Raw genomic sequence first — 19519 nt, forward strand, 5'->3', positions numbered from 1 at the left:
TCATTTCAAAGCACCTATGGACAGTCCTTTGCTTTCCCATACAAGAGTAAGCTTGGGAATACTTTGCTTCATTCTAGGTCAGGCTGCCTGCAGATATAGAACCTGTCCTCTGCTGCCTTATTGCCAGTTACATTAAATACAGTGTATGACCAGGGTTTATTGATACTGCACCGTAGTCAACATCCATGTGAGTGTATACAATGGCCCCCATGCAGAAAAAGATTCCACTGAGCCAATAGATAGCAGTGATTCCATTAGTGATAGCAGTGAAAGTTGTCCTACACAGTAGCCCTCCTCTCTTGTCTCCCTTGCACCAGCCACAAAGATTTTCAAGGGTAAGTGCAGGTTAATCTGTTTATTATTTTTTTTATGTTTTGTGTTTTCTTTATTGTTTTATATTACAGTATCATCATCATTTTTATATGAATAGTTTTGGGTTATGGAACGAATCATCTGAATTTCCATTATTTCTTATGGGAAATTTGCTTTGGTATACAAGTGCTTTGGATTACAAGCATGTTTCCAGAATGAATTATGCTCCAAACCAAGGTTTTACTGTATTGAAAATGTATTGAAAATATATTTCAAATAAGCTAACTATATTAAAAAAAACTCAGATATGCCATAATTTGGAAGGCATTTTTAAATTACTCTAATTTTGTGTTAATATTGACTTATAGTGTGTATCTGAATGTTTATTTCTTTGCCCCTTTAATCACTATCCACCTACTCTGACTATATTCAGTATTGTATATATAGTTGTTAAAAGGTGCTCACTTTTTTCCCAAAATGATTTAAAGTGGCTTAACAAAGGGCACATATGTGTATGTATTAGAGATAGTAAAATAGAAAAAGGAAGCCAAGAACAAGAAAAGTTGAGTTGGGAGTTAAAATTGTTGTCTGTTATGTGCTACGCACTATTTCTGAGAGATATATATGCAATGCTGATTAGAATAGCTATGGCTCAGCTCTAATGGAGCTTTTATTCTAGTTTGTGTTGGTAAGGTGGGTAGAAAGATTTGCAGTAAGCATGTAAGAAAATACCTTCACCTTTTACTTCATTATAGGGAGGTGACAAAAAGATGACTTGGGACAGGATAAGATCCGGACAATTAAAAAACATTCTTTAGTATCGTTGATATGATTCATTTAAAATAGAATAAAGTGGGGGTGCCTGGGTGGCTCAGTCGGTTGAGCGTCCCACTTCGGCTCAGGTCATGATCTCGCAGTTTGTGGGTTCAAGCCCCATGTGGGCTCTGTGCTGACAGCTCAGAGCCTGGAGCCTGCTTTGGACTCTTTGTCTCCTTCTCTCTGTGCTCCTCCACTCACGCTCTGTCTCTCTCTCTCTCAAAAATAAGTAAGCACTAAAAAATTAAAAAATAAAATAGAATTAAGCTAATTTGTTTTGGTTCCCAAGTTAGCATATGTTAATTTGCATTATTTTGGGGATTATAAATTTGGTCAAAGAACAGAACCAAAAAGTTTCTCTAATCCAGTAATTTATAATGGTCTTTAGTTTTCTACTTAGCCATAATTAGCGATAATAAGAAAACGTAGAGGAACATTGTGGTAGAGGAACATTGTGGAAAGTTTAACATAGGGTTAAACTTTGTAAATAATGTAAGACAAGGGATGCCTGGGCGTCTCAGCCAGTTGAGTGTTGGACGCTGGCTCAGGTCATGATCTTGCGGTTCGTGGGTTTGAGTCCCTGCTTCAGGCTCTGTGCTGACAGCTCAGAGCCTGAAGTCTGCTTCAGATTCTGTGTCTCCCTCTCTCTCTGCCCCTCTCCTGCTCATGCTCTGTCTGTCTCTCTCTTTCTGTCTGAAAACTGAACATTAAAAAATAATTAAAAATGTAAGAAAAAAGTTAAATTCATGAATTGGGGATAAAACAAGCAAATAATATAGTGATTTCAGAATAAATATTAAACCTCAGAATCTTTTGGATTCTTATCTATACTTGAAGGCCAAAGTTTCAATGTTTTCATGAACAAACTGCCCGATTTGAGTAATGTTATATATAATCTTGCAGTGGATACCATTTAGATACATGAATTAAAAAATAGGTTTTCCTTATAAATCTCAATTCTATGTTAACATATACCATTCTAAATCTAAATTTAATGATTATCTTAATTTTAGGTGATAATTAGTAAGAAATAGAAAGTATATTCATTTTAAAAGGATTAGTGAATTGTTTCCTCTTTCTTTTTCGTTCTCTAATAGTGTGCTTAAATAAACTTCCAGGGCAAGCTCATGTTTTATTTCATAATCTGGATGAGTTGAGAATGTTCCAGGAACTCTGCCTTCATGAATTTTTACTTAATTTTTGGAAGTGGAGATGCTATTCTATGTCCTATCCAAGCATTTAAACTCAATCATAATATCATTCTATAATGATAAAATAATCCTCCCATATCTTTTACAGGAGAAAAGTGGGGTTTATTGTCCTCTTCATTCCAGATCATTATGGTTTTTATCCTCCTCTAAAAGTTGCTGCTGGGTTAAAGATTAAGTTTTAAGTTGAAGTTTTACATTACTATAACTTTCTGTAGTCCTCCTCATCATTATCAAGTGATCTTTATGAAGTCTTGCCATCATACTGGAGACTAATACCACTGTAATAATCATGTTAGCCGTGAAGTAGTTTCTGTTATTTTTTTCCTTTTTACAGATGAGTCTGAGACTTTAAGGAGTTAAATAACTTTAACATAGTAGGTCTGAGACTACTCTCCTTAGAAAGGTCTGTTTGCAAGGTTGGCTCATAGCTGACATCTGGGAACTTGACTCTCAGAGTGTTTCCAGTAACTGATAAGGATGATTCACTGTGCCTAGACTGTTTGTGCAAACAATATGGTTTATGTTGAACATCTGCTTTCCTCCTAGGGGTCTAGAATTTGAGTATACCTGAGATAGAGGGTGCCCATGTGAGCAACCCTCAATAAAACTTTGGGTGCTGAGTCTCTGATGGGCTTCTCTGGACAGAAACATTGCATATGTACGTTGGTGTATTTAGTATATCCATGAATACAACTATATGCTGAGATCTGTGAGACTCCTGATATACCTCTGCAAGACTAAAAGAAATTCTGCTCTGCAGAATCTAAAGATTTGTGTTTTAACCTCTGGGGACGAAGTGTATTTACCTTTGCTTGGTGATTAGAGTCCTAGGTACAATGGAAGAGATGATATTTAGTCCTTCAAATAAAAATAAGCATGCATTTGTTCATACATCCATTCATTATGCATCCTATAGGCCCGTATGTACCCATGTTCCAGGCCCTGAGGAGGGAGCTGTAAACCTTAGCATAATTAGGTAACCTTGTAAATAGTTAAGGCCTCAAAGTGAGAGTAGGTGTACTTTTTCCCCTAGTTGCTTCTGCAGGGAGCTTATTGATTGATTTATAAATTTTTATTTTTAAATAATCTCTACACCCAGCATGGGGCTCAAATTTATAACCTTGAGATCAAGAGTCACATGCTCCACCTGCTGAGCCAGCCAGGTGCCCTTGCAGGGGCCTTTTTATTTAGCATTACGAAAATGTTTATACTTTGGTTCCAGGTTCTTTTACTTGAAATATGGGTAAACTTGAATCAGCATATAAGGCTTATATCTGAGAATCTTTGTTTGCTGATGATTCAGAATTCCAGGCCAACATTTCTTTCTAAAAACAAACTCAACCCTGAAGAGAACAAAGTAGAAAAAATTTCTAATGCTGTCACTTTCTCCCTAAGGCCTATAGAATTTATACGAGAGGATTTATGAGTTAAAGAATTCATCTTCCTGCCCTCCCCCCCGCCCCCGCTTTTTTGGAAAAGAGAAAAAAAAATATACTTATGTAGACAAGATATGTGTAACATCCACTTAACGTGTTTTAAGCCTTTTAATTAGCCCATGTTATAAGCCAATTAAGAAAGTAGATAGAAAAATCTCCCAGGGAGGGGTGGGAAAGATGCTCTGTGATTCTTTCATAGTTTTAGTAAAACAAAACCAAAAATACTTGTATAATCATAAGGCAGAAAAACTTAAGATTCTGGAGCCCTACTACTTAGGTTGATATTGTGACTCACTTGCCTGTTGCTTGACCTTGGATAAGTTATTTGAATTTCCTCATGTCTCAAGTCTTCCCCAATATAAAATGGGACTGATAATACCTGTTTTGCAGGATTGTATCAATTAAATCAATTAATAATATAATGAATTTAAAATAATGCCTGGCATGACGTAAGTGCTGTATGAATGTTACCTGTAATTATCCCATTATTGTTTGGAAAATGGAGGAAAAAGTACCCTAAACTAAGCTAGTTGTTGACTTTCGTCCAGGATAAATTCACTTTAATGGATTCATATCCTATCAAATCAGAATATTAAAAAGATTCTTGTATAAGGCAGTTTTATTTCCTTTTTAAATCATGAAAGTGCAGAAGTTGGCTAAGGTTTTAGAATTATTTGCACTAAGTTAGGATCGCAGTTGCTAGGCTGGCAATTTGTCCCTCCTTAAAAAAGGAAAATTCCTTTTTTACTTTCTGGAATAGAACCTAACTAGATTTTAGGCTTTCTTTGCACAAAGCCCGACGCGGGGCTCGAACTCACGAACCGTGAGATCGTGACCTTAGCCAAAGTCGGAGGCTTAACTGACTGAGCCACCCAGGTGCCCCTGAAACAAGTCTTTTAAGACTTTTATGTGTTTCTTTTTGATACACAAGGGGCTATTGTGACCAGACTTGAGACTTTTCAAACATCTGAGCAAAGTCAGGACATAAGCCATGACTTTGATTGTTACTTTTTCCCTAACTAAACCTCCTAGTACCTGTCCTTTTTTCTGGTTCTTACTTGATTTGGAAATTGGCTAAACACATTTATTCCCACAATTTACTATTTCTTACAAATAGTTCATGAAGTAAATCTGGGAATGAATAGTCATATAAATTTAAGGTTATTGATAAATAGATCTTTGTTGCTTATTTTCAGCCTCAAGATAGGTTGGATTGTAAAATGTGCTTCCTTCGTATACTTATTCTGACCCTTATTATTGCTGCCCTAGAATTTGAGCATTATGCAAAATGGTAACAGAGATTAGGAGGATAATAATATTAAAGGGGTGTAGCTAGGCAGCAATATCATTTTTTTTATCTCCAGTGGTGACTGTAGGCAGCTAAGTCAGGTTGATTTTGTCTTGTCTCTTTACTCATCAATTCTTTAAATAACTGTGAAGTTTGATTATTCAGAGTATGTTTATTTTTTTTATTAAGATATCTGTATTCAGAGTGTTTTTAGATGATACTTCTCTGTTAGATTTTAATCATCATAAAATAGGTTGAACAAGTTAACATTAATTAGGTTATATCCAGGAATCTGGCCATTGTAATTATTTTGTTGAAGAAACCAACAAAACATGCTTGTAAGAAAAACATCAAAATATCTTATATGGAATTTAGATGAAGTCACAGAGTATCTAAATTCACTCCTTATCTATATATCATTCACATATATTTCATATGAGAATCTATAAGATTAAGAACATATATCTTAATTGGATAACAATGTCAGGGCCATGAGTAAATGAGGATGTTAAGATACTGTTATCCATGGTGTGGGACTCTTGAAATGCAAAACTGCTTTTATGGTTGGCAAGTTATTTCACTGGATTTTTCAATTAGCGTCTTCCGTGTGTTTTTTTCTTCTGTAAAATGAGCGCTAAGATCTCTTCCAGATTAAAAGGGCTTTTCTGCAATCTTTTATCCTATAAATTTCTAACATCCAATTTTAAATATCTGGATCAATCACCTTGCCCTAAAGTAGGTCCCATGACATGAACTGTTGCTGCCAAAATTATTTCTGGTTCTGACTTATGGGCCCGAATATTTCTAAACTGTATACTCCTTAGACTTAGTTCCCTCAAAATGATCTCATTCCCATTTTCACAAGGGAATATTTTTTTTTTAATTTTTTTTCAACGTTTATTTTTTTTTGGGACAGAGAGAGACAGAGCATGAACGGGGGAGGGGCAGAGAGAGAGGGAGACACAGAATCAGAAACAGGCTCCAGGCTCTGAGCCATCAGCCCAGAGCCCGACGTGGGACTCGAACTCACGGACCGCGAGATCATGACCTGGCTGAAGTCGGACGCTTAACCGACTCCGCCACCCAGGCGCCCCAGAAGGGAATATTTTTAAAAGATTCATTAGTTTATTTTTTATCCCTTTATTTTTAAGAGTTTGTTTGTTTTTAAGTAATCTCTATACACAACATGGTGCTCAAACTCACAACCCCAAGGCCAAGAGTTGCATGCTCTTCCAACTGAGCCACGCAGGTGCCCCTACTTTTATCCCTTTAAAATGTTGTACTAAAAAAAAAAAATGCTGTACTATTTTTGTTTTGTTTTGTGTTTTAAAGTTAATTTCTTTATTTTAAGAGAGAGAGCAAGCCAAGGAGGGGCAGAGAGAGAGGGTAAGAGAGAATTGCAAGCAGGTTCCCCACTTTCAGAGCAGAGCCTGACACAGGGTTCAGACTCAGGAACTGTGAGATCATAACCTGAGCCAAAACCAAGAGTTGGATACTCAACTGACTGAGCCACCCAGGCGCCCCCTAATTTTTGTTTTAACAAATTATAAAAATGAACATCCCTGTTTTGCATGAGGAACAATTAGGTTTTAGGAATTATCATCTATTCTGCTACTGCTTTATTCTTACGTGAAGCTTTAGCAATGTGATTCAGTTCTGACAGATTCTGCAAAGACATAATAATAAATTGACATTCAATGTTCATAGTGTGCCAGACACTACATGTAAAGAATGAAAATATGGGCACCTGGGTTGCTCAGTGGGTTAAGCCTCTGACTCTTGATTTCAGCTCAGGTCATGATCTCAGGGTTTGTGAGTTTGAGCCCTGCACTGTGCTTGGGATTCTCTCTCCTCTCTCTCTGCCCCTCTTCCCGCTCACATGTATGCGCATGCACACTCACTCTCCTTCTCTCTCAAAGTAAATAAATAAACATTAAAAAAAAGAAGCAATTAGATCAGAAGCAATTAACATAGCCTGTTAAAATGAAAAAAAGAGAATTTGCCAGAGGATTAGTAAATATTTTTTCAAATTGCATGACATATTTAAAGGGAACCAGTTGAGTTTTTCACACTTTGGATGGGAAACTAATAAAATTAATATGGTTTTAAATCCCCTTCCTTGGACCCCAGTTATATAAAATCATATGAATCATAGTCCTTGATTCACGACATACTTAAATAATTAGCCCAAGCATGACTTTTTGTTTATGAAACACACAAGAATCCATAATTCAACATGAAAACTGGAACCTTAACAAGAATTCACATCACATTTACTCATGTGTATATTAATGTAGATTGTATAAAAATCTTTAATAGAATTTTTTAAGTTTATTTATTTTGAGAGACAATGAGAGTGAGAGTGTGAGTGGGGGAGGGGTAGAGAGAGAGGGAAAGAGAGAATCCCAACCAGGATCCATGCTGTCAGCCCAGAGCTTGACAGGGGCTTGATCTCCTGAACCATGAGATCATGACCTGAGCCAAAATCTAGTGGGACACTCAACCAACTGAGCCACCCAGGCGCCCCTAAAGGCCATCTTTATATCTGTTTTTGTAAATTGTGTATTTATGTGTTTTCTTTATTTTTTCTTTGTTTTTTTGGTCCTTTATTCCTCTATTTTAAGCATTCTTTGTATATTAGTTATACTAGCCTGTTGTAATATAATATCCTATTTCTAATATTATAGTTGGAGTGTTCCTTGTTTTTGTACTTTATATGAAGTCATACACTTAAACAATTTTTTGATGAGAGTGTGATTTGTACTCTAAGGAACTAAATTATAGTCTGAGCAGAGTTTTCCTGAGTGATACTTAAGTTTTTATCATTTTTCACAGTTTCTTTTCAATCCTGAGACTAGCATTTATTATTCTAAGTTCTTTCTCTTCTTATTGCTGTGCCAATATCTATCTGGCTTAAAGTATCAGAGCAAATGGTGGTTCCTTTCTGAAGTCTCTCCAGAACTCTCCAAGGTCGACTTGGATTTTTTTTTTTTGTTTTTTTTTTTTATGTTCCACTATACTTTGTAGTTTCTTTAATGGCATTTACATGATTGTAATTGTTTCTGTATTATTGAAAGAACTGGCGTAGTAAGAGATAAGAAAGAGGTTACTCAGTTGTAGGGAAAAAGTTGTCCTTGAGGAATAGGTGAAATTTGAATAACCAAAGAAGAGGACCTTCTTGGTAAGAGAAGAGCACTAGCAGAGGGATAGGGATGGGGATGAGCATGGTATGTGAACAGTGAAGATACTTGTTTCATTGGAACGTGTTTGTTTATTCTTGTATTCATCACATCTTTACTGTGTATCTGCTGTATGAAAGGCCCTGGTTAGGTGATATAAACCACAGATTTTTAAAACTTGTTACTTTGGGGGAAAGTAGTTCGAAGTAAGACTAGGAAAGTAAAGAGGAGCAGGGTTTTAGAGGGCACTGAGACAAAGGCATAGGTGTTGGGCTTGATACAGTTGATAGGAGGTGGCAAGTGAAGGATCTACTGGAAGCTGTTATTTCCCTGATGTTTTTGTGAAGGAGGCACCTGGTGTGGATGGGGAAGGAGAGTCCTAGAAAATGATATTGAGCCTATCATGATTTCATGCGTATGTGGAATTTAAGAAACAAAACAGATAAACATAGGGGAAGAGAAGGAAACATAAGGTAAAAAGGGAGAGGGAGGTAGACCGTAAGAGAGTCTTAAATACAGAGAACAAACTGGGGGTTGCTGGAGGGGTGTTGAGTGGGGGGATGGGCTAAATGGGTGATGGGCATTAAGGTGGGCACTTGTTGGGATGAGCACTGGGTGTTATATGTAAGTGATGAATCACTAAATTTACTCCTGGAACCATTATTACATTATATGTTAACTAACTTGGATTTAAATAATATTTAAAAATTAAAAAAAAATGATATTGAGCCTGAGGGGATGAGGGTACTTACAACTTGAGACCTGTAAGACAACTAGGAATTGGCCAGATGGGCAAGCAAAAGGAAGGATGTTCACAGAAAGAGAGAGAAGAATATAGAGAACTATAAACAATTGTGGTTTAAGGTTAGATAAAGGGAGAAATGGAAGATGAGACTGGACAAGTGAGTGTGGATTAGATTTGTGATTTTCATACCTGAGCATATCAGAATGAACATTTCATAACTTCCGAGAAATAGACCTATACCCCTTGCTTGTTCCTATTAAATTAGGATGTTTACAAAGAGGCTGAGATTTTCTCCCGTGATGAGAAACTATTGAAGAATTTTGAGAGGGGCTTAACATTATTCCATCTTGGATCATCCTGATATTGCAGTAGATGGAGTTGAAAGGTGGGAAAATTAGAGATGAGGAGGCAAATTCTGAGGCCATTAAAACAATACAGAGAAATGATAATAAGACCTCAGCTATGGCAGAGGATATGAGATTATAGAAATGGGGTGAAGAGTGAGAAACTATGATAGTGTTGATGGAACTCTGTTTTTCAGGAACTCTGAACTTCAGGCACTCTTCATGTTAGATTGTTTGTGTGGGCCTTAGGGTAGCTTACTTAGCTAAGCACAGTTTCCTCTGTCAGGAAAACGTGTTTAGTTTGGGACATACACTTCTCCTGCTGCACTTTTCCCTATCCCATTTAATGGCTATTTCTGTGTACTCTGACTGCTATCTTTGGATTCATTCTTGATTCTTTATCTCACATCCACATCCAAATTGCTATTAAATCTTGTCCATTTACCTTCAGAATATATCCAACAGTTGGCCACTTTTCACTCTCTCCAGAACCTACCACTTTGGTCCTAACCACTATCATTTCTCACCTAAGTATTATAGTAGCTTCCTAACTGATCTCCCTGTTTCTGCCCTTGTCCCCTTGTCTGTTCTCAACCCAGCTTCTTTTTTTTTTTTTTTTAATTTTCTGTTTTCTTTTTTTAAAATTACATCCAAATTAGTTAGCATATCTTCAGGAGTAGATTCCTTAGTGCCCCTTACCCATTTATCCCATCCCTCCTCCCACAACCCCTCCCGTAACCCTCAGTTTGTTCTCCATATTTATAAGTCTCTTCTGTTTTGTCCCCCTCCCTGTTTTTATATTATTTTTGTTTCCCTTCCCTTATGTTCATCTGTTTTGCCTCTTAAAGTCCTAATACGAGCGAAGTCATATGATTTTTGTCTTTCTCTGACTAATTTCACTTAGCATAATACCCTCCAGTTCCATCCATGTAGTTGCAAATGACAATCAACCCAGCTTCTTAATGATTCTTGTAATAAGTCATCTCTCTGTATAAAACTCTCCTTCTCCCTGGAGTAAAAGTCACAGTCCTCAAAGAGGGCCTACATGGCCCCCTCCCCTTAACTCTCTATCATCTTCTGTTCTTTCTTCCTCTTGCTCATTTCACTCCAGCCATATTGGCCTCCTTGAACTAGTGAGGCATACTCCCCCCTGAAGATACTGCATTTCCCTTTCCTTTAACTACAGGACTCTTCCCCCAGTCATTGTCACAGCTTACTCCCTACTTTCAGGTCTTTATTCATGTCAGTTTTCTAGTGAATTCTTTTTTGACCACCTAACTTGGAATTATAGTTCTCTTCCCTGCTGAATATTCTTTCTCTTTGGTTCATTTGTCTCCTTAGCCTTTATCACTATCTATGTGTATGCTAAACATATTTTGTTTATTTTCATCTTTTCCTGCTGGAATTTAAGACCCATAAGAATGAGGACTTTTCCTTTATTCACCACTACACCTCTAGCCCTGAAAACTGATAATATAACAGGTGCTCAGTATTTACTGAACGACTGAATCAATTAATGGAGTGCCTGGGATATCCTGGAACAGATGCTTACTGTTTATTTATACGCTACTTAATTTCACAAAGAAGTAGAGGCAAGGAAGTGTCTAGTAGACAAACTGGAGCCCATAAAATAGTTTAGATTGGAAGAGAGATTTTCGTGAAGCCATAGCAGTATATGAGGTAGTAAGAAAGAGTATAAAGAATCAGAAGAAAATTAGGGATGAGATCCTGAAAACACCTCCATGTAAGGGCTGACCAGAGAGTAACACTGTTGTTTGACTTCACTAAGCAGGAACCCTGCTCCAGGCCCTGTGCTTTAGAGGTCCAAATCTAGCCTTTGTCCAGCTATAACCCTTCTGGTAGAATGAGGATTTGGTGGGCAAGGGTGGGGGAGGGGGAACGCGCAAGGGAACTAGTCCATCTGGTACCCATTTCTAGATTAAGCTCTGAGTATTTGAACCCCAGAATTCCCTGCCCATGTGGCCCTTCAAAAGCTTCTTTCCTGATTCTCTCCTCTCTTGACTGAACACATGTATGCGCTTCTTTAGGCCCAAGGGATGACCAAGCTGCAGCTGTTTACAGGCATGTGGCCAGAATTTGGACGTGTGGGATGGGATGTCTACATGTGTGTGTATGTATATATGTATGTGTGTGTGTGTGTGTGTGTGTGTGTGTGTGTATATATATATATATATATATATATATATATGAATGAGTGATTCCCATGCTCCTGTAGAACTTCAGGGAGAATTCCAAATCAGAATTCCAAATCAACCTTTTAGGTTGTTATAGAAGTATTTATATGAATATAGGAGGATAGAATAATAATTTACCAGCTTGTTAGCTTGATTTATAACTTTAAAATATTTAGGCATGTGGACTGTAGGCTTCCATTTGTACTCTTGCTCTGAGCCCCTTGAAAATTAGGGGTGGGCCTGCAGAAGGAAATTGAAAAAGAGTATCTAGAGAGGGAGAAGATAAATTCCAGATGGAGTTTCAAGGATGGAATGATCAATAGTATCAAATACTTCAGAGACATTAAGTCTTATGAAAACAGAAATGTATCCATTGGATTTGAATGACAATTAGAATTTAGAGTAAAACTTTCAGTTGGTGGTGATGGATGCCAAACCTCCATAAAAGGAGGAATACCTGAGGAATTAGGAAGTAGAGACAGAAGATAGATGTTTTTTTCTAGAACCGTCTCTGAGAAAAGAAGGAACTAGAATAGTAGGTGGAGGGGTATGCAGAGTCATGGAGGAGGATTTTTCTATGTTTAAGATGAAAGAGTCTTACAGATGTTTAGATATTGAGGGAAAGGATCCAAAGTTAAGTAAGAGAAGGTTAAGGAAAAGGAGGGAATAATCGATGGAGCAAGGCCTAACATCTAGTGCATAGGTCCGGAGATTAGCCTTTGAAGGGAAGAGGGCTATTTGAGAAGGCTTGGGATGTTTGGCAGTGTATGCAAGCTAAATTTGGAGGGTGAGAGAACAGGAAAGTGACTTATTAGGCAATATGATATATCATTAGTGTTGTTTTATAGTAGTTTTCTGGGTTAGTCTTTTTAAACTTGATTTTAAACTCCTGGGCATCAAGGGTTATACCTGCAGCCATGTGTTAAAATCCTATTGGTTTATTGAAATATAGCCCATAATATGAGGCATAGGCCATGCATGTTGGATCTGTCATTATTCAGTAATTTGACACTTTAGTGGTGACTTAAAATTTTAAGTTTGATAAACACTTTTGATTCTCAATAGCCTAGAAATAACTTCTTTATTATGTCCATTATATAATGTGTGTTATCAGGATTTGCAGATGGTTTGTTGTAATAAGTACATATTGTCTGAAACATACCTGTTTTGAGCAAAATATTTTTAAATAGAATTATATTAATACTGTCTTTTTTCCCCCAAATAGTAGTTCCAAAGAACTGCTGGTTTGTATTTTAGCTCTTGCCAAGTTGTGAAAATAGTGAAGGATGCTTAGACTACTTAACATTCAAATTGTAAGTAAACTTTATTTCTGCCAATATTACCTATATGTTAAGAAAAAAGAAATTGAAAATAGTTGTTACCTTATATGATAATAATGAGCTTTAGTATGGTGTATACTGTAGATTTTTACTAATTTTTGTTAGGATACATATATGTCCTATCCCATTTTCTGTTGATAAGATCAAAAAGAATACTCATAGTCCTGAATGAATCTTAGGAAGTAGGGTGAAATTTTTTTCCAGGTATTTCTTTTATTGTATAAATTTATAGAAATTCTTTATTATTTTATTTCCATATCTGTATGGTAGCAGTAGTCAAAATTAATGTAGGACATAATATTAATGGAATGATTTATTAGAAATATATGTTCATTTCTCTTTAAATATGCTTAATTTCTCTGAATTATTTAATTGTTATGTGAAAAAATTCTTTAAGAAGTAAATCTTACAAGGTGCCTGGGTGGTTCAGTTGGTTAAGCGTCAGACTCTTGATCTCAGCTCAGGTCTTGATTTTAGGGTCTTGAGTTTGAGCCCTGCGTTGGGCTTCACCTGGGCATGGAGTCTACTTAAAAAAAAAAAAAAAAAGCTTTAATTTAACATACATAAAATCAAGTAAAATATAAGCTTTTAGAAATAATCTAAAGCATAAATCTGGGTGATGTCTATATTGACAGTCATCTTTACTAGGGGAAAAAAAGCTTGGATTATGTTTCCTTGAAACCATTTGCTATATTGAATATTTAACCAGTAGCAAAAAAAATATTGGTGAAAGAATGATAGAATGATAAAGTAATACTAAAGGCATTATAAGTGATTTACTACTTTATTTTTAAACTATTTGAAAGTATAAACAACTCACATTAATCTGTTTTTAGTCCTAGTAGAATATTCAAAATGTGAACACAGAATAAGATTGCTACCATAAGCAAAATACAAGTCTAATTATATTATTTAGGTAAATAAACCAAATGAGCCAAAGAAGAAGAATGAAATATTTGCAAACCAGTAAATCTTTTAATTTGTTAAACAGGAAAATAATTTTACTTTATTTTGTATATTTTGTTACCGACGGATAAAAGGTTTTACAAATATCTACTAAAATATTTCAGGAATAAAAGTACATCTTCATAAAAGGAGAAAGTTATAACATTTTCTCTCTTAAAATAAGAAACAAATATCATAAGGTCATCCATGTGCAATAGCTTCGTTGTAATAGATTGCTTATGAGCTTGACATTTCTGAGAAGTAGAATGCTCATTACTGCCCTCTTTCGACACAGGGCTGTATAAGCTAAGTTCCCTTTTCTTAGTTTACAAAAATGTCAAAGATTAGATTGTAAAATAGGTTGTGCTTTATATACTTCCTGTATATTTTTAATAATTTTTCAAATTCTTCCTCTTTTTAGGCTCTCTGGTTAATCATCTTTAGAAGACTGGATTTCTGGATATCTACTTCACTCCATGTTTATTGACTTTTAAAACATGATAATGCAAATCTATAACATTGGCAATCATCCATGAACCTTTACATTATATTGGTTAATAGCGTTTGAAGCTTCCTCAGGGAGTAAACAATGACATCAGCAGTGGTTGACAGTGGAGGTTCTGTTTTGGAGCTTTCCAGCAATGGAGTAGAAAATCAAGAGGTTAGGCATCCAATATATATTACATTTCTGTTTTGTTCATAGAAATCAATACGTGAAATAATTTTGAAATTAATGGGAAACAGGTATTTGAGGGTAGAAATGTACAATGCATGAAACTGTACATGTATGTGTCATGTGCCCTTATATAATTTAGGTAATAGAAGGTTAAGATAACTACTGCCAGGCTCACCTGAATTGTTGGAACATGCATATATTGGAATGAACTGTGAGGAAGAAATTGAAAGAAAGAACACAAAGTATTAGAGATATCTTTTAATTCCTGATAAAATCCATTCTTTTGGATTACAGAATTTATAGATATATAATGTACCTAAATACATAAATTAAATTCATCTTAAATTAGAATTTTGTATTTCCTTTAGTTGTCATCTTTGCTTCCTTTGTTATTCTATCATTTCTAATTCAGCAGGGGGATCTATTATATTTTAATCCTATATGTATACTTAAGAATTTGGATGATTTGTAAATCAGAAAAGAAAGGTTTTGAAATTTTATACATATAGAACTCTGTATCATTAGCATATTTGGTTATTTTCTTGTTGTGATAACATTAAAGAATAGGAGATAGGAGTAGAAAAATAACAGTACCAGAAACATATGGACTTCCATGGCCTGGCTTCTGGTCCCACCATTCAGTAAAGACTGAATACTGAAAAGGATCTAAAGTATAATTTGTCACAATATTTGGTCAGAGATGAGGTGGACAAATGGAGAGTTGACTGTCTTTAAAAAATCTGTTTTCTCTGTATTCTCTGTATTTCTCTGTATGAAAGATCTTGCTGTTACTGGTCCTTAGTAGCAGCATAGTGGTGTAGTGATGGGACCAAGAAACAAGTTAGGATATCAGGCTGTGTGTTCTAGAGTCTGCTTCTTTTTCTTGCTTGTTTGTGTCTGTTTAGTCTTCCAAGGTAGCTATATGGTTAAATTCAGTGGGAAGGGGATAAAATGAAGGTACTGCTTTTCCTTTGTTCTCAGTGGACTTGGTAACCAGAATGTTCCTGTTATATTTGAATCTAAAACGGGTTCAAAGCCCATTAAGAGAAGCCCCAGCTACAGAACAATCAATGTCTACTTCTTCCTTGAAGATTCACTTTCTGTATGATCACTTCTAGGTGTGATTCACCAAAGAGTTCAGGGACTCGGGGGACTTCCATCCCCTTCACATCACCCAGGCCAACTATTGCTTCTTTTTGCAATGCTTTCCCTTTATTGTATAGTCTTCCTTTGTTGTATTTAACCCTAAGAAGGGAGCCACCAAGAACAATAGGCAGAATATATTTACCTTGTGCTGGTTTGGTATCATTATTATTTGGGAAAAAGAGTACAACAGTTTGTTTCTGGAAGACTCTTTTTATTTTTCTTCTTTTACATGGAACCTAGGCGTTCATGGCCTGGAGAACTGATTATTATGGAAGAAAGAATCTGATAAGTGAAATCATTTTGCCAAGGCATTACTAATGATTTATGTGGTAGCGTTATGGGTAGTCACAGGCATTTTAGGTAATACGGCACCAGAAAGGGGGAAATTATTCTTGGGGAACTTTTTCTTCAAATTATGCTATGTAGAAACCCACTTACTTTCATTCATTTGTTCTTTCAGCAAATATTAATTGACCACTTACTGCCAATTGTCAAGTACGTTTCTAGGCACTGGAAATAAAATATGTCAGAATGGCTATAAAGAATAAGTCAGGGCTAGATTTTAGTAAACAAAGAGATGTGCTTTGTACTTGGATAGGAGAATGGAGAGTCAATATTATGGAGGATGTCAGTTTCTTCCAGTTAATCTATATATTCCACCTCTATAAAATGTTAGGGCAAGTTTGGGGGGAAATTGGTTATATGACCTAAAGATTGTATGGAAGAGTATACATTCAGGAATAGCCAGAGCAGTTTTCTGAAACAGAAATGTAGAACAGGTAAGTCTCATAGAAATGAGAATTAATGCAGGAAAAAATTAAAAGAGGATTTAAATAGAGTTTTAAAAAAATTGTTTTTTGATGTTTATTTATTTTTGAAGAAGAGAGAGAGCGTGAGCATGGGAGGGGAGCAGAGAGGGAGACACAGAATCCGAAGCAGGCTCCAGGCTCTGAGCTGTCAGCACAGAGCCCGACGCGGGGCTCAAACCCGTAAGCCACGGGATCATGACCTGAGCCGAAGTTGGAGGCTTAACCGACTGAGCCACCCAGGAGCCCCTAAATAGAGTTTTTAAAACACAGCAAATACAGTTTTAGAGAGCATCTTCTTTCAGACAAACAAAGTTAGGAGTTCTTCTACTTCAGATTGTGATGGGATAACTGAGACCAGATTTAAAAAAAATTTTTTTTTAAGATTATTTATTTTTGAGAGAGAGAGAGAGAGAGAGACAGAGCATGAGAAGGGGGGAGAGAGAGAGAGAGAGAGAGAGAGAGAGACAGAGACAGAGAGAGAGACAGACACAGAATCTGAAGCAGGTTCCAGGCTGAGCTGTCATCACAGACCCCGACATGGGGCTTGCACCCATGAAGCATAAGATCATGACCTGAGCTGAAGTCGGACGCTCAATAGACTGAGCTAGCCAGGTGTGCCTATGCATCTCAATACTTTTTAAAGGATTGAAATCATACAGAGAAAGCTGTGTGACAAAAGCAGAAATATGTTAGAAATTAACAACAAAAAACACTTTCAGAATCCTCAAACATTTGGATATTAAACAGCTCACTTTTATATAACTCATGGATTAAAAAGAAATCACAAGAGAAATTAGAGAATGTCCTAACTGAATGAAAATGAAAATACAATATATCAAAATTTGAAGGATGCAGCTAAAACAGTGCTTAAAGGTAAATTTATAGTTTCAAATACTTATGTTAGAAAAGTCTAAAATCATTTGAGCTTTCAATAAACTAGAATATGAAGATCAAATTAAATCCAAAGTAGAAGGAAGGAAGTAAAAAAAAATAAGTCAGTGAAGTAAAAAGTAGACAAATAGAAATTATCTGCTCGCTGGTCCTTTGAAAAGATTAAGAAAATTGATAAATCTCTCATTAGACTGCACAAAAAAACAAAACAAAACACAGAAGGCCAAAATTACTAATATAAGGAATGAAAGGGTTGAACAACTTTATGCCAATAAGTTGGCAGCTCAGATGAAGTGGACAAAATCCTTGAAAGTCATTCTAAGAGGAATAGAAAATCTGAATAGCACTGTATCTTAAAATAAATTGAATTCCTAGTCAAAATCTTTTCCACAAAGAAACCTCCAGGGCTAAGTGGCATTTTTGATGATCTAACAAACATTGAGGAAAGAAATAATACTAATTTTACATAACTCTTTCAGAAAATAGACAAGGTAGCATGTCCTAACTCATTTTGAGGCCAGCATTATCTTGATACCAAGACCAGACAGAGATATGTAGGAAAAGAAATCCTCAAACAATATCCTTCACGGGCATAGATAAAAACATTCTTGATTAAATACTAGCAATTAAATCCAGTAATGTATAAAAGGGATCATATGACCCAAATAAGGTTTATCCCAGGAAGGTAGGTTTAATCAATCAATGTAATTCATCACAGTAACAAAATAAAAAGAAAAAAATCATTTGATCCTATCAGTGACCACAGAAAACCCATTTGCCAAAATTCAACACCTATTTATTATACAAGTTCCCTAAATTAGGAGTAAGGACATCTTCTTCAACCTAATAAGTACATCTGTGAAAAACTCACAGGCAACATCATGTTTAAAGGTGACAAAGGGAATGTTTTCCTTTTAAGGTTGGTAGTAAAGCAAAGATGTCTGCTCTAACCACTTCTGTTCAACATTGCACTGGAAACATTGCTACAGGGTAAGAAAAATAAAAAGACATATGGATTGGAAAAGAGGTTGTAAAACTATTTCTAAATAATACAATCATGTTTATAGAAATTCCCAAGAAATCTACACAACTGTTAGAACTAACAAATTTAGAACAAGTGACTATGTAAAAATTAATTGTATTTATATATCTTAGCAAAATAGGAAATTTAGCAAAATAGGAAATTTAAAAAGCAGTACTGTTGAGCAGCATCAAAATGACACAGGGGTATGTTTAATGAAGTAAATAAAAGATGTATATGCAAACACAGCATCTTATGAGAGAAATTAAAGACCTGAATAAATGAAGAGTTATACCATGTTTATGGATTAGAGAATTTATGTTAAAACAGAGTTGGAGGGTCTACGCACCTTACCGTGAAGTTCCAGTAATTAAGTTCCAGTAATTAAGACAGTGTGGAATTGATATGCCAACAGACATGTAGATCAGTGGAACATAATATAGATCCATCTGAGGCTAATTAATTTTCTTTTTTAAAGTTTATTTTGAGAGAGAAAGCACTCGTGCATGCACACAAGTGGGGGGGGGAGGGTGGAGAAGAGAGAATCCCAAGCAGGCTCCATGCTGTCAGCACAGAGCCCAACGCAGAGCTCAATCTCATGACTGTGAGATCATGACTTGAGCCGAAATCAAGAGTTGGACACTTAACCAATTGAGCCACCCAGGCACCCCAAGGCTGATTAATTTTCAGTAATGGTGGTAATGTAATTCAGTGGAGAAAGGGTAGTCTTTTAAACAAATAATGGTGGAATAACTGGATACCATATGCAAATGAACTCAATCCTTTCTCACATCATACACGGTGAATAACTCAAAATTGAGCATAGAAAATTTTTCAATCTTAAAATAGGCCATGGTTTCTTAGATTGAACACAAAAGCATGACAACACTTTAGAAGGAAAAAAATGATGAAGTTAATTTAAATTAAAAACTTCTGTTCTTGAAAAATATTCCATTAAGAAAATGAAAAGATGAAGCAAAGATTGGAAAAAAAACCTTTACAATACATATACTGACAAAGAATTTATATTCAGAATATATAAAATAATAAATTGGAGATAATCCATTAAAATAGGAAAAAGATTTGAACAGATAATAAAATGAATGGCCAATAAGTGCATATAAAAATGCCCAACGGGGCACCTGGGTGGCTCAGTCGGTTAGCA

At 35.8% G+C, this 19519-nt stretch overlaps 1 protein-coding gene across 7 annotated transcripts in view; it reads left to right on the forward strand.

The window, feature by feature from the left end:
- ELF2 (E74 like ETS transcription factor 2) overlaps positions 1–19519 on the forward strand; it is a 94076-nt gene that overhangs the window by 15691 nt on the left and 58866 nt on the right. For all 7 annotated transcript variants that reach the window (XM_023252800.2, XM_023252802.2, XM_023252804.2 and 4 more), the window contains exons 2-3: positions 12752–12839; positions 14233–14472. In XM_023252800.2, the coding sequence (XP_023108568.1) occupies positions 14401–14472 (72 nt within the window). In that variant the 5' untranslated portion in view covers positions 12752–12839; positions 14233–14400. The remainder of the gene's footprint in view (positions 1–12751; positions 12840–14232; positions 14473–19519) is intronic.

Source organism: Felis catus, chromosome B1 (assembly GCF_018350175.1).
Source record: "Felis catus isolate Fca126 chromosome B1, F.catus_Fca126_mat1.0, whole genome shotgun sequence".
Taxonomy (NCBI): domain Eukaryota; kingdom Metazoa; phylum Chordata; class Mammalia; order Carnivora; family Felidae; genus Felis; species Felis catus.